Below are 14,139 nucleotides of genomic sequence, written 5' to 3' on the forward strand. Positions count from 1 at the left end.
GTTGTTTTCCTGTTTATTTCAAACAGTAGAGGAAGCAATGTCCTTTACACGTGTTACAGTCCCCCGTTGGCTCAGGGGTGTGAGGAGCAGAGCAAAGGAGAAAGAGAAGGCACAAAGCCCTTTATGGGTAGTTCTTTTTATGCCAGGTAATCCAGTCCAACTGGATTGTTGTAAGAACAGTTTAAGGTGAAAAAAATGCCCACCCACCTCTCCCCCCAACCCCCCCCCCCAGAGGAATCTTTCCCTCTTTCTCTTGTCTCCAGCCTTTTCCTTCCCTCCTGCATGTCTGGGACACATGAGAGGGGTTAGGAATTGCCAGGTGGGACAAGCCCAGTGGCCCTTTCCAGCCTATGAGCACCAGTCTCCTGCCCCAGGGCACAGTACCAGGGGTCTGGGGGAGGCTTGACCCCATCCCGAAGTGTCCCTAATTCTGAAACACAGACATTCAGCTCTCATTGCCTTTGTCAGAGCAGGTCTGTGTCCACCAATGAGCCAGAGGTTTGGAGGAGACCCCCAACACCTTTTGGCAGGGACAGGCTGGCTGGGAAGAAAGGTGGATGTAGGGATGGGTACAGAGAAAAACACCAGAGTTGGAGAGTTTCCTCACTGAAACCTGACCCACCTATCAGCCCTTGGAAGACTTTCCATTTGCTTTTTAAACTCTGAGACCTAAATGTCATATCATTTTCCCAGCCATAAATAGCTGAGAATTAAACAGACTGTGCTGCTTTTTTGGCTAATAGATATGTCCTCTAGTGCTACAACCTTATCTTCAAATCCCACTGCTGTTTGTGTTGGAGATCAGGACCCCAAGCTGACTTTTTTTTCCAAGATTGAAAGTGCTGGCAGAACATTCACTCAGTTGTGCAACCTCCATTCAGAGCTTCTCAGGTCCTGGGCATGGGGCTCATTTTTTGCCCTTTGACAGCTGCTGTAAATCAATACAGCAGCTGGAGGTCACTTGTAGTCAATCAGTAAACAGTGCTGGAGGAGGGGAAAACACTAAATATTTGGTATTAAAACAGGCTTTAAACTGGATGTTCTTGCTCAGGCTGACATTTTCACAGCCATGCCTTTAAAATCTGGCTCCATCCAGCCTCAGTAGAGGTACCAGCCTGGCCATGATCTTTTCCTGGTAATTATCCACAGGGAGAATTTCCCAGCACATGCACATGCTCATGCACATGCACGAATTACAGCCAACTGGGGCACAAGGTGCTTCAGGTGGAGGAAGTGGGTCCTGTGGTGCAAGGTGCTCATTTGGTGCCAGCTCAATTAATCCTTCTTTTTGCAGGAAATCATTAGGTGTTGGCTAAAGTTGTGCATGACCTTCATCACAACCACCTCCCTCAGAAACTGAGACCCATAGCCAGAGGGGATTTCTTGCAGGGGTCCCTAATTTATTTTAAAACAAGTGGAAACTAAGCTCTTAAATACCTTTGCTGTCTGAATCATATTCCAGTAGCGTCATCACCGCTGTTTGCTCCTTCTTCTGGAGCTGGTTGCCCATTAAATCTTCTGCCTGACCTCATCTAGAGTCTCTGCAATGAGAACATGCTCAATTGCCTCTTTCCTTTGAGCTCAGCAGCTCTGGGCGCCGTGGCTGATGCAGGATCTGTCTCTGAGTAATCACCCAGCCAGCTCTCCGTGCGTGCAGCTCCCTGTACCCTCATGCCCTGCCAGCTGTGTGGCACCAGCCCTGTGTGGCACCAGCCCCACGTGCAATCTGTGTGCAGCAGCCACATGCCATCACTTGGCTGCTGCTGCTGCTGTTTGTCCCCTGTTAGCAGAGCAAGACACAACCACCTGTGACTCCTGTTAGGATCCAGGAGCTGGATGGTGTCCGTCCAGCTGCAGAGTTTGCAGATTCGGGGGTTGCACCTCTCATCCTCACTCCAGGTTGGGAGATGGGCACCTCACACTGGTTCAGGGCTGTCAAGTGTCCCCCAGATCCATCCCTGAGCCCTGGAGAATTCCTGCAGGTCTCAGACCCAGCTGATGTGTGTCTGTTCCCAGCTTCTCAGTTGGACTCAATGATCTTAGGAGGTATTTTCCAACCTTAATGATTCTATGATTCTGTGTTGCTTCCTGGGCCAGTGTCTGTGGGAAATGCTGTTTCCCTCCTGTCTGCATGTGGAGGAAATCTTTGACATCAGACACTGGCCACAGCCATGTGGCTTTGGAGGTGGCATCAATCCCCCAGCTGTTCCCTGGAGCCTCCCACAGGCACTGGTGCTCAAAGACTCAAGGAGGCTTTTCCCTTTCTCTCTCTCCTCTCATACATTTTATACAAACTTTAAATACTGGCATTTCCTTCCAGCTTTCTGACAGCCTGAGAGAAGGACCCCACAGAGCAGGATGGAACCTGAGCTCATGAGCAACACAAAAGGGATTTCCTGGTCAGGAGCCACATGCCTGTGCCCATTAGTCCTGAAAGGTGGAGCAACATCCTCCAGCACTGGCCCCATGCAGCAGCATCCCCGGGCTGCTGGACTGGTCAGGCTTGAATTTTAGGCTTCTTAAGGGTTTAATAAGAGGCTGAACTAAAATACTAGCTTTGAGTGGAGAGCTGAATTCTTCAAGGTCAGAAGGTGGAGAGGCTTGGGGTTGGGGTCAGTCCAGTGCCACGGGGAGGTGTGGTGCTCCCAGCACTGCCAGGAATGTTTTTTTTCCTGGTGAGCAGGCGAGGGATGCCTGTGGTGCTGCTCCTTCTGCCTCAGGGTACCTGTGATGGTTCTGTGCAGTGGGACACAGCCAGGGGCACCCCAAGGGGCTCAACAGGATCTGGTCATGTCTGCAGGTTTGGGCAGGAGCTACACAAGAGTGGCTGTGTTGCGTCAGGGAGCTGGGCTGGTCTGTTCAGTGTCCATCTCACCCCACCACACTGGAAAACTGACCCAGAATGTCCTCCGGGATCCCCTCGCAGGAAAACATTCACACACCAGGCCTGTGTGCCTGAAGGGGGCTGGCAGACACACCTTGTACAGCCCTGGCTCTCAGTGCCTCAGAGCACTTGCACACTGAATGTTTTAAGTGCCTGCTGCCTTCCCAGGGGATTCACCAGGAGGGAAAGCCAAGAAAGCACTTTAGACCCCAGGATCCAGCACTGCACTGTGCTGGCTGGAGCAGCAATGAATCCTCTGCTTTCTGCTCCCAGCTATGTTTGCATCCCAGCTCTTCTGGAACAACCAGCTCCATGTCTCTCGAGTCATTCCAACACTCCCGAGACACTTCAACACTCCCACACTTGCTAAATCCCTTAACTTTAGGGGAAAAGGAGCCATACAAATCCTGTCTTTATTAAACCTTCATCCTCCAAAACCTTCGTGTTAGTATGGCAAGAACATGCCACTTCCTACAGCTTGCTCAAAAAATGGCAGATGAGCCATGGGACAGTGGTGGCTGCCACAGCCGGGGATGATCCGGTGGAGATGCCGGCAGCAGGGTCAGCATCTCCCATCTGCAGAAAATTATCTCCACAAGAACATACACAAACATTATGGGCCTTTAATTGGAGTTTTTTCACATACACTTAGGAAAGGTACAACAAAAACCCAGCAGGTATTTTCTTGGTCAGCAAAACCTGGTCCAGACTCCTCTCTCTCCCTCCCACGCAGCTTCTTCTGAAGTTATCCAAATAACTGGAGATTTAGATCTGTTCCTGTTGCAGGAATATTTCAGAAATAACCCAAGCCCAAACCACTGGGAGAGGAGCCTAGTTCTCCATCCTGCAGTGGTCTCTACCCATGGCTTGGCTGCTGGTGCAGAGCATGGAATCAGGGGAGCCAGAGCTGGACTCACATCCAACTCTGTTTCCCTCGCTGTGAGTTTTCCTCCCCGCAACAACCAAACACCCAACATGCACAGGCTTTGGGGGGTGCAGATGTCCAACATCTGCCTGTTTAATCTCCTTCCCCAGCCCTTGCTGTACCCAGCCCCAACACAGGCCTGCAGCAGCACACGTGTGCCCGCTGCCAGCCTCGGCCGCCCCACAGCGAGCCCATGAGATGGCACCATGGGGCAGCACTGCCTGCACCTTCCTGCCTCCCTTCCTCCCTTCCTTCTTCTCACCCGGACGTGTCTTGACACTGCTCCAGCCCTGAACTGGCCCTTTATGCAGGGCAGCAAGCTCTGAGCTCTGCCACAGTCACTTGGCTGAGCCCACAGAATGAGGGGCAGGGACAAGGCTCACTATGCCATGCTTGCCCCTCCTCCCTGCAATCACAGTCATCAGCAAGGCAGGATGTTTCCAGGATCAGCCTTTTCTTTATTTAAGGATTTTGTATAGGCAAATGTTATGCTTTTTGGACACACAAATGTTAAAATGATTGATCCTATGTGTACTCACCTGCTCCCACCCACAGCCCGTGCTGGCTGTCTTAGGGAATTCATTCATACACCCATATACAGTGGCCTGGTGGAAAGTGTATTCTGAGTTTGAAAGACTCTAAAAAGGCTCTAAAAGGGTGACACTGATAAAAGTGTCCACTTTGTCTGCTTGTGTTTGTGCAGTTCAGATTCAGGAGCTTTGTGTCTGCCTAATGCAGTTTGCAGACTCTGTATTACAGTTTCCTAGGTTGAATTTCGTTCTGACTCCTCTTACTTTGCTCTCTCATCTATAAAAGCAGGATTGCTACTGAAAATAAGTAATAAATTGCTGTGTATGCTCAGGTGTAAAGGCTTTTCAAAAGCAAGAAGCTGGCAGCACACTGCTGTCCTTCTGGCTTGGAATTTTTGTGATATAAAATATATTGATTGAAACTCAACTCGGGAATGAGGGTGTTTGCTGACCTTGTTCTGGTGACAGAAAAGTCATTTCAGGGTAAGACTGTGCCTTGAGCTTTTACAGGGACCTGTTGTCCTGGGTATAGGATCAAGGGAGTTTCTCCTCCAGTAAGGACTGCAACACAGGTAGTAGTTGCCATTTAAAAATGAGGCTTTTAAAAGGAAAAAAAAAGGAAAATTGCAATTAAAAGAAGCAAACTCATAATGCATAAGTTGGTTAAATGAGCACAACTGTAAATACAGACAATAATTTACAGGCTTTTGTCTTGAAATATTAGTGCTGCTATAAGGAGCCAAGCATGTGACTTAAAATGATGAACCAGACTGAAAATGAGACAGATTAAATTGACATTATATATTTCTTAGCTGTGTACCAACTAGCCAAACAAATGCTATGAATTCCATCCTTTATGATGGAAGCTACATAAAAATTGTATAATTACTGCAGTGAGTCACCTAGTTAAATGGCACTCCTATATGGACAAATTGATTTCAATGCAAGATTAATGGCCTTTTACTGCTGGTTTACGTGCCTGCCAAAGACCAAACTACGGTGTTGCTAAGCATCATTAATGGATTACAATAGGGGTTCTGCATAATTCCTACAGTGTATCTTCAAACAGCGTGTTTAGTTTGGCACTAGCCTAGCACTTGTTAGCCCTACTAACACAGATCGGGGCGCCTCACACGCGTGAGGGAGGTTAATGCAATCCTAGGAACTCTTTCAAAAGCTCACAGGTTTTCTTGTGGATGACTTCGCGGAGCTTGCGCACACGCCGGATGCTGGAGGTGCCCACAAAGCTGTCTGGTTGTAGGACGGCCATGCCGTTGTGGACGTCCCCCATGATGATGAGCTGGCCATCCACTGTGGTCATGTTGGGACATGGGCAGCTCCAGTCCATGTTCAAAAGCGTGATTTCTAGTGGCTCCTTCCCCAGGAATTTTAATCCCATTTTTTCATCCTTGAGAATCTCCTCCACTGTCACCAGTGCGTGTCCTGAGTCTTGGTCTTCGGTCAGCTCCGTGATGCGCCCCAGGATGACGAAGTCGCTTTTGCAGAAGCTGGTCACCAGCTTTTGGCGGGGTTTGCAGGCCTTGCAGTGCATGTTCTTCGGGAAGGGGCACATCTCCTCGCAGGCCTCCCGGCTCTCAAAGTTGTTCTCGTTGCCTCCACACCCGCCATAGATGAAGGACTGGCACTGCTTTGTCAAGCTATTGTAGGCCCACCTGGGCTCATAGGCCTTGCAATGGCCTTGGAGGGCTGGCAGGTTGCAGATGTTAATGGGGCCGTTCATGCACGTTAGCATGCAGCTCTCGTAGGTCTCAAAGTGGTTGAGGTTGCTGTTGCAGTTCCCATAGATGAAAGTAAAGCAGTTGTTTTTCTTGGCATCATAGTACCACCTGGTCTGCTCTTCCCCGCAGTCTTCACTGTCCGGCTGCTTCAGGCACTCATCGGTTGGAAAATGTGTTTTGTTCTGGGAAGCTTCCTTGGATGTGGGCTCTCCTCTGATGACTGACAGAGGGAAATCCGCCCGGAGGAGGCCACCACTGTTCTGGGCGGTGCAGGTGTAGATTCCCGCGTCCTGCAGCTGCGTGTTGTAGATGACCAGCTGGGCGATGTTGGTGACCACAACATTCCCTCTGACATGGTTTGGCTTCATGATAACTTTGTCCTTGCCATCAACCTGCTTCTCCCATGTGATTTCTGGCTTGGGTCTGCCTGTGACATCGCAGAGGAAGCTGACGGTCTCTCCCACGTAGACGGACTGATGGACGGGGTTGTTCACCAAGGCGGGCGGCAGGATATCAACGACCGTTGTCTCGGAGTAGGCGGTGGTAGGGCGAGCTGTTGTTTCTGGGGGGATAGGGCTGGTGTTTGGCCAGGTGAGATGGTACCTACAGGTGACCACGTTCAGTGTGATGCCTTTGATGCAGGCCTCTGCATCCATGTAGCACTTGTTGTAGTAGGTGAGCCCGTCAGAGGCACAGGTGAAGCTCGGCTCCTTCTCACACCTGTCCTTGCACTTGCAGACAGGCTGCCCGTCCCAGATGTCGCACTCTGAGCCTTGCTGGATGCACATGAAGCGGTCACAGGTGGCCTCTTTGGGCATCCCCACAGGCCCCTTTTTCCCCTTGATGTCCATGTACCGAGCAGCCACACAGCTCTTGGTTCCACAGACATTGGGGCAGCACTTCTCAAAGGTCTCGCACTCCTGTGGGGAAGGAAAATAACCTGATCATTACTGGGAACTGAGTAAAGGTCTTTTTGGAGACTCAGCAAGCAGAGAGCCCAGAAACTCAGCTCTGCCACAGAAAGTCATGGTCTGAAACTCAGTGTCCCCACTGTCAGTGAGTAGAAACATTCCCTCAGCATCTCCCGGGGGGTTCTGAAGTGCTTCAGGAGAAGACTCTTGGGAAGGAAAATGTAATTCTATTTCTTAAACACAAACCTCATCATAAGTCTTTACCCCAGAGTCACATGGACTGCTTGACTACGAACCAACCACCCCCCTTCCATGCTCTCTGAAATGCCTGAGGACAAGCCCTGAGAAACAAGAGCAGATGGAAAGTCTTATCATATGGCTGTAGGCAGTAATCCTTCTTATTTTCCACAGAAGTATGTAAAGTATTATTTGAATTCCCTGAGACTAACAGCCTGCTCTTGGAGGTGAAACTGCCAAGGATTTGTAATTGTTCACATTGTAGAGGAAATAATAGAATATCTCAAAAGTAAGGTAATTTTTGCTCCAAAAATAATTTTTCTATGGTATTTAGAAAAACAAACCCCAAACAGCTCATTATGGCTTCTCTGTCCTATTTTAGTCTTATTTTCAAATGCAGCATCGCTCTTCTAGTGATTTATTACACCCCGCCTCGGCTACAGTCAGCTCTAAATTGTGGTTAATTTTAGCAGAATTTTCATCTTCTGGGCAGAAAAGGTATTTGATACGTGTGATCAGGGCTGCTGGGTGGTTATGGATTACTTCAAGGGACCAGGACCACTGCTACCATGTGCCCAACAGGGCACACTTCCACCGTGTGTTAAACCTCTACAAGCCCCCTAAAATCCATCAGCTTTCTCCACAAGTGAGAACAAAATGATTTTTAAGCTACCAAGCTAAAGAGCTTCCCCTGAGTCCAGTATCCTTTCCTTATTGGGAAAAAGATGACCTAATACCAAAGCTCTTTCCCCATTTCCAGCTACACATTACTAGGTTTCAGAAGCAAAGCTAGAAACCAGGATGGGGGAGGTTTTCAGCTGGGGTTAAGGAGTGTGGCTTGGCAGAGTCCTTGGCTGCCTGCAGTACGCTCACTCCATCCAAGGTCCTGGGACTCTGTGCTGCCACAAGGCAAAAGGGACTATTTGTAGCCAGTGGCTTCTGGCTTTCAGGTTTTGACCAGTAAATTATTAAAACATCATCATCTGCTGCTGCTGCTGCTGGGGTTTTGAAAGTGTTTTAGTGTTCATTGCTGCACCTGGTAGTTGGAACAGAGGTGGCTTATTTGGGAATGGCAAAAGTAAAAAGAGCACCTTCATTTCCTAACACATGGGATCCATCTGAGTAAATGTCTTTGTTTACTTACGGCCAGAAATTTTGTCTGTTTTTCCCCCCTTTTTAGCATTGCAGAAACAACCTGGCTACAGAGCACAAACCCAAACACTTTTTTCAGCACAGTAAATGCTCCTATGCTCCTGTCAGCCACGTTTGGGCTACAGAAGCTTTGTCATGGGACATGATGTAAGACGCAGGACAAACAGGTATTTTCAGATACCAGCTTGAGCTGGCAGTGCTGACAGGTTGAAAAATTAATTTTAGGGTTGTAAGCTAAACACATTTTGAGCTGGGAGCATCCCACAGAACATCTGCCTGGTCCTTTTAGCCATGCCCTGTTCTGCACCCCAAGCAAGCTTTGTGCTTCAAATGCAGCAAAGGCTGATGATTTACATACTAAATTAAACCATTTCATACAGGATTCCTCCCAGGAATATAAAACATTGATGATGGCCACCACCAACAAAGAGCATGATGACACTGTTAAAATACTATGGATTGGCCCCAGGGCATGCTGAGTTCTGGAGTATCAAATTCAGACGTTTCTTTTGACATGAAGACAAGGAAAAGGATCAAACAGAGCAAACAGAGCAAAAGTGACAGCTGGCACACACCTCCCCTCTTAACTGATAACTCATCAAACCTTTCTACGTTATATAGGTCACGGGTCAACTCAATACATCCGCTGTCTGCATGGAGTCCTGCCCGGTGCCAGCGCCCTTCCAGCTGGGACAGAAGGCTCCCACCAAGCCCCCCAACAGCCCCAGCAGAGTCCATGATGCAGAGACACAAAAATGTGCATCACTCACCAGGTCGGCGTCACACTCCCTCTTGCAAGTGCTCTGTGCGTCGACCCACAGGTTGGGGTTCATGTCATTGGGGCATATCCCAGCATGGGAGTACCGGATTGGAGGTAGGGCTCTCCCTTTCAGAGAGACCTCCAGAAGCAAGAGGACACTGCTCTTCCCCAGCAAGATCCACATCCACCGAGAGAACAGCACCAACAACATCTCAGAACTTCTCCAGGGCAGTAGCAGTGTCCGAGCTGGAAGTAGTTCTTGTTTGCTTGGGGTTGCTTTTTTTTTTTTTTTTTTGGGTAAGCCTTAAGTTGTTGAGGAACCCAGATGCACCTGACTTCGGTAAAAACTTCAGCAAGCTCCTCTGCTGCCTCTGTTGATAGTGCAGTTTGGTCTGGACCTCATTGGATTAAAGGTCCTAGGAAGTCACCCCCTTATTTTAAGAGAAACGCTACTTGTGCGAGCAGAGTTAGCTCTATTTATACCCTGCCTCTGTTAACAAGTCAGAAAAAGTAAACTTGATTTCTTTGACAGGCACACGCTTCCTATGTCCTGGTGGCAGTCAGACAGATTTGTTGCAAGAAAAAAAAGCTGGAAAGAGTTCAAAAGGCTGGAACTGGCATGGTGGGACCCCTGCATGTTTCTGAATGCAGGGAGGCCTTCTTAACCCCTTTAGACCTAAAGTACTTCCCTATGCTAAGAATGGCATTTACTTCTGAAAGGGGACTTGTCTAAGTAACACGGACCCGCAGTCAGGGGATTTCCCCACGGCAAGGGGCTACACAATCACTTGCTAAAAGGAACAAATAGTAGGATTGAAGCAATTAAAGCCAGAATATCGTATTTTAACAAAGGAAGTAGGGAAGAAATAACTTATTTAAATTTAGGATCAACAAAGCAGAATGTCTTCGTAACTTCTCTCAGGGCTCCTCCGGGCTTTTTTCTTCTCTTTGGTGGGGAGATTTCCATGATGCTGGGTTTAATGCTGCCCTCCAGTCCCACCAGGAAGATGTTAAAAGTGTCCCTGAATTCCTCCACATTTCCTGACAGCCAGATCCCATTGTACAGTGCATTGCTGATCCCTTTAACAGCAACAACAAAAAAATAGTAGAAGTTCAACTCTATGGAAACCTGCATAAAGGAATGTACAGCATTTTTGCATTGGGGGGTGGGAGGGAAACTCAGTCAAGCCGAGTTCCTCATTCCCTGATTATTACAGCAAGGGGCTGATCCTGCTCCTGCTGAACACATGCCAAAATCCAGAGATGAGTGGCAGAAGTCTGAGTTGCTCAGCACCTTCCAGGATTAGGGCCTCTGGGCTGACTTCTGGGCTAGCTTGGGTGAACCCTCCATGTTGCTAAGAGCCTCCTGGGAGGATCAGGTAAGTTTGCATCCCACATGGAGGTTCTGCAGGGCTGGACCAACAACGCTGTGCCTGGGCAGGAGGAAGGGTGTGCATCCACCCTGTGCCCAGCACTCAGAGCTGCAAAGCCAGGCAGAGTCAGCCCTTACTTTTTTCCATCGGGCTTAAAAATTCAGGGTTGTTTTTCATGGCTGAGTTTGGACCTAATTCTCCCCTGAGTGATGATGGCTGCCAACCAGTACAACCAGCAGTGAATTGGGTCACCATGGGGCTCCTGCTCGTCCCCTGGGGCCAGGCAGCAGAGCACAGTGACCTGCTGGTGTTTCCTGCGATCGCCTCCGGGAAAAAGGGAGGGCAACCTGGAGCCGACCTGCCCTGGGCTGTGGCATTTCTGTTGCAACCCAGGCTTATAAAAGGGGCTGTTGCAGCTCTGATTTGTGTGCCTGCATTAACCATATGCATAGTATTTGAATTTCATGGGATGTGCAAAGCGAAGTTGTCCAAATTAGCTATTTATAAGGAGCAAAGTCAACTGCCAGGCAGCAGTTTGCATTTGATTTATTCACTCTGAAACTTTAGAAACCTGCATGACACTTGTACAAAGTGCGGCTGTGTGCTAAATGTTTTATTCAGTACTTGTTTACAAAGACAAACGCAGCACCCTGTGATGCCTAAAAAAGCCAACCAAAAATGACACATTCCGAAGAAGTACTTAAAATTCTTACAGCTCTATTAACAGCAAAATTGCATGTATTAGTGGTTCTGTTGGCTAAACAAAGGCACTTTCTATTGTAAAACTGACTACAGATAAGCTTTGGAACCAGCTGTATGTGGGTCTTGAGGAGTGCAGGTATCCTGGGTGCTGGGGAAGCTGCCTTGATGACCTCAACAGCCACTGCACATGCAGGAGTTTTCCCTCAATCCATGGCATTGCCACAGAGTAGCCATGGATGTGATTTTCCCCTGCCAGCTTTAATCCTTTATGGCCATTTTACCCCCTTACCTGCTGGATCTTGCAGCCTCCATCTCCTCTCCTGCTGCCAGACAGCCACGTCCTTGCTAGCTTTGGAGAGTGAGAGACACACTCATGTGGGCCACCGTAGGTGGAACTCTGTTCCAAACAGGAAAAAAACCCCACTATCTTTTTTTTAACTGTCTCTGACCAGGGATCCCTTGCCCACGGGCACATTTCAGCTGTGGGGGAGCAGAGTGGGACTCTGAAAAATCAGACACTGGTTTGCATCAGACAGACAGAGCAGCCTTCTGCTTTGCTATGTCCTCCTCCATCCACAGAGATATTCTCCAGGGACAGGTAAGTCCCACTGCAGCTTTCTGCTTTCAGTTCTGAGGTATCATGTTCCTGGATCAGCCCCTGGGCCACTTGAGCTCAGCCAGGAGAGAGGAAAACATTGCCATAAATCTCCCTGTGAATGTGGGCAGGCAGCTCCAGAGGGCAAGGAGGCAGTGAGGGCTCCATACAGCCCTAGACAGCTGCCCTGTCCCTGCCAGGACATCCCAGAGATGCTGTTACCCAGCCTGAGGAGCACATCCAGGAGGGAACCCACTATAAAGGCTGCCCCAGGTTGGCTCGGGGACAGTGGGGACCCTGATTATCCCAGCACGGACAGCCAAGCTCTGACTAATGCACTCACCATCTCCTGGGTTTCATTGAGGGCTGTTTGCTTGCCTGGTTTAAGTTAATTTAACTCCACTGACTTCAGTGGATCTGACTGGACACTCCAGAACACCATCAGTTAATGCCAGTTGTGAACTGGGGTCTCTGTCAAGGTTCCCAGGCCCAGTTTTTCTGTTCCTCCTTGTGGATAAAGGACTGTGCATTTTTTCTTTAATATAAACAATAAAGTAATCCCCATTCTCCATTGCTATGAAAAAATCCATTATGAAAGCTGATTTTATGGCTTATCTTATCTCAGCCATGTCAGATACTGATGTGCTAAAGATCTTCCCAAAAGCGATCAAGTCTTAGAAGCAACCCTGCTACTACCCCACAATCCCACTTTCTGATGAAGATACTGGAATGAGTCTGTGGGATGGGGAACTGGGGTGAACTTCTCTGGATCTCAGATGGACAAACCTGAGCCTGGATGGCACAAAGCAACATCCTGGGTCTGCTCCCAGCAGTGGAGACATTGGTTTGTGACCAGCCCTAGTCCTGAAAAGGCCTCCTAGGATGCCCAAGGTCCTGATTAGGGTTGTTGATCTAGAACTGGCTTAACTGTTGTTGGGTTTTTTGTAAATTATAATTTCTTTGCCCTTTTTCCTGCCCTCCTCTTCTGTGCCAAGTGTTGACCCAGTGTGTGGTGTGACACCTTTTAACTGAGGAGAGAAATGGGATTCTCTGGTGTGCAGAAAAGTATAAATGAATTTGTGTATTTTTACTTAAGCCACTGTTAAAGGAGCAGCAAACTGTTGATCATATTTACTAGGCCAGCAGTCCTCATCTGGAGTTACTCAGCGGAGGGTGGATTGATTTGCTGGTTTTATTGTGGAAGGCTCTTGGCAGGAACCGTCACCCTGTGATGTTAAAACTCCAACTCCCATTGATCTCTTCCTCAGCACAGGGGCCCTTCCAGCCCCAGCCTCTCGTGCTCCCTGGGCCCGCTGCCAGTGGCAGCCGGGTTTGCCAACACAAACACGAGCCACCCCCTCTCCAGACAGGCTGTGACTCATCGCTGCTGTGGCACTCTGCTGCCTGAGGCATCGAGACCCTACCCAAGGGCTCCCGGCTGGAGCGGGGGTGCCATGGGTGCTCCCAGCACCTGCTGCAGATCAGTGGTGGGGTGAAGGTTGGATGCTCTGCCTCTGAGAGTAGCATAAATCAAAGACTCTGTCTGGTCCTTGAGGCCGCCTTCCTCCTCCTCTCGCAGGACAGCTGGTGATGGCAGGGCCTGGTGCCAACTCCCTGCAGTGCCCACAGCAGCAATCAGCCCCTTCTTCCAAACAGGATGCCCAAACCTGCCCGGCCCACAGGGACCCTCACGCAGGCAGCTCCAAGGACAAGCTCTTCTTCAGCCCCACCATCATCATGCCCCCTCTGTAGGTGGCTCCTTCTCCATGCACAGCTGAAAATGTGATGCCTGAACAGAAAAGTACTCTACAAAAACCTGTTTCATTTAGACAGTAACAACGTTCCAGGCTGTATGTAAAGCTTATTGCACTTAAAGCTGATAGCCAGACATTTGAGAGGGAACGTCACTGCCAGATCACTTTTGGAGCACAGCTGCCAACTGCTTGTCTCAAGCAGGACCATTGCTTCCATACTCACAGAGAAATACAGATAATGCTTTGGGACCTCAGCTTTATCTTACTTTGGACTGCAAAGAGTCAAACCTTCCCCTTTGAGCGATATCCTGAACCTCGGCAGGACCTGCTCAGGAGATGGCCGGGGATCCCAGCTCAGGAGATGGCCGGGGATCCCAGCTCAGATGCCTTTCCACAGCCCTCAGAGGACCACACATCTCCTGCTGGCTGGACGGTTGGCTGAGCAAGGAGGAATTTTGGCAGCGTGAGATGCACCTGAACATCAAAGCACAGGCAAAGGCTGCTGTGCTGGCCCCATGCTTTGGGAGCACATGTACACGGGCCAGGCAGATTTGGGCTGAAGGTGTACAATGGGAAC

General features: G+C 49.2%; 1 protein-coding gene across 1 annotated transcript; it reads right to left on the reverse strand.

Moving 5' to 3' along the window:
- Positions 1-3,487: 3,487 nt before the first annotated feature.
- On the reverse strand, positions 3,488-9,789 carry WFIKKN2 (WAP, follistatin/kazal, immunoglobulin, kunitz and netrin domain containing 2). The gene is made up of 2 exons (XM_048324011.1): positions 9,149-9,789; positions 3,488-6,998 (listed from the first exon to the last, which is right to left on the reverse strand). The coding sequence occupies exons 1-2, from the start codon at positions 9,347-9,349 to the stop codon at positions 5,487-5,489; spliced, it is 1,713 nt and encodes a 570-aa protein (XP_048179968.1). The 5' UTR covers positions 9,350-9,789; the 3' UTR covers positions 3,488-5,486.
- Positions 9,790-14,139: the final 4,350 nt, after the last annotated feature.

This window comes from Corvus hawaiiensis, chromosome 19 (genome assembly GCF_020740725.1).
Source record: "Corvus hawaiiensis isolate bCorHaw1 chromosome 19, bCorHaw1.pri.cur, whole genome shotgun sequence".
NCBI lineage: Eukaryota > Metazoa > Chordata > Aves > Passeriformes > Corvidae > Corvus > Corvus hawaiiensis.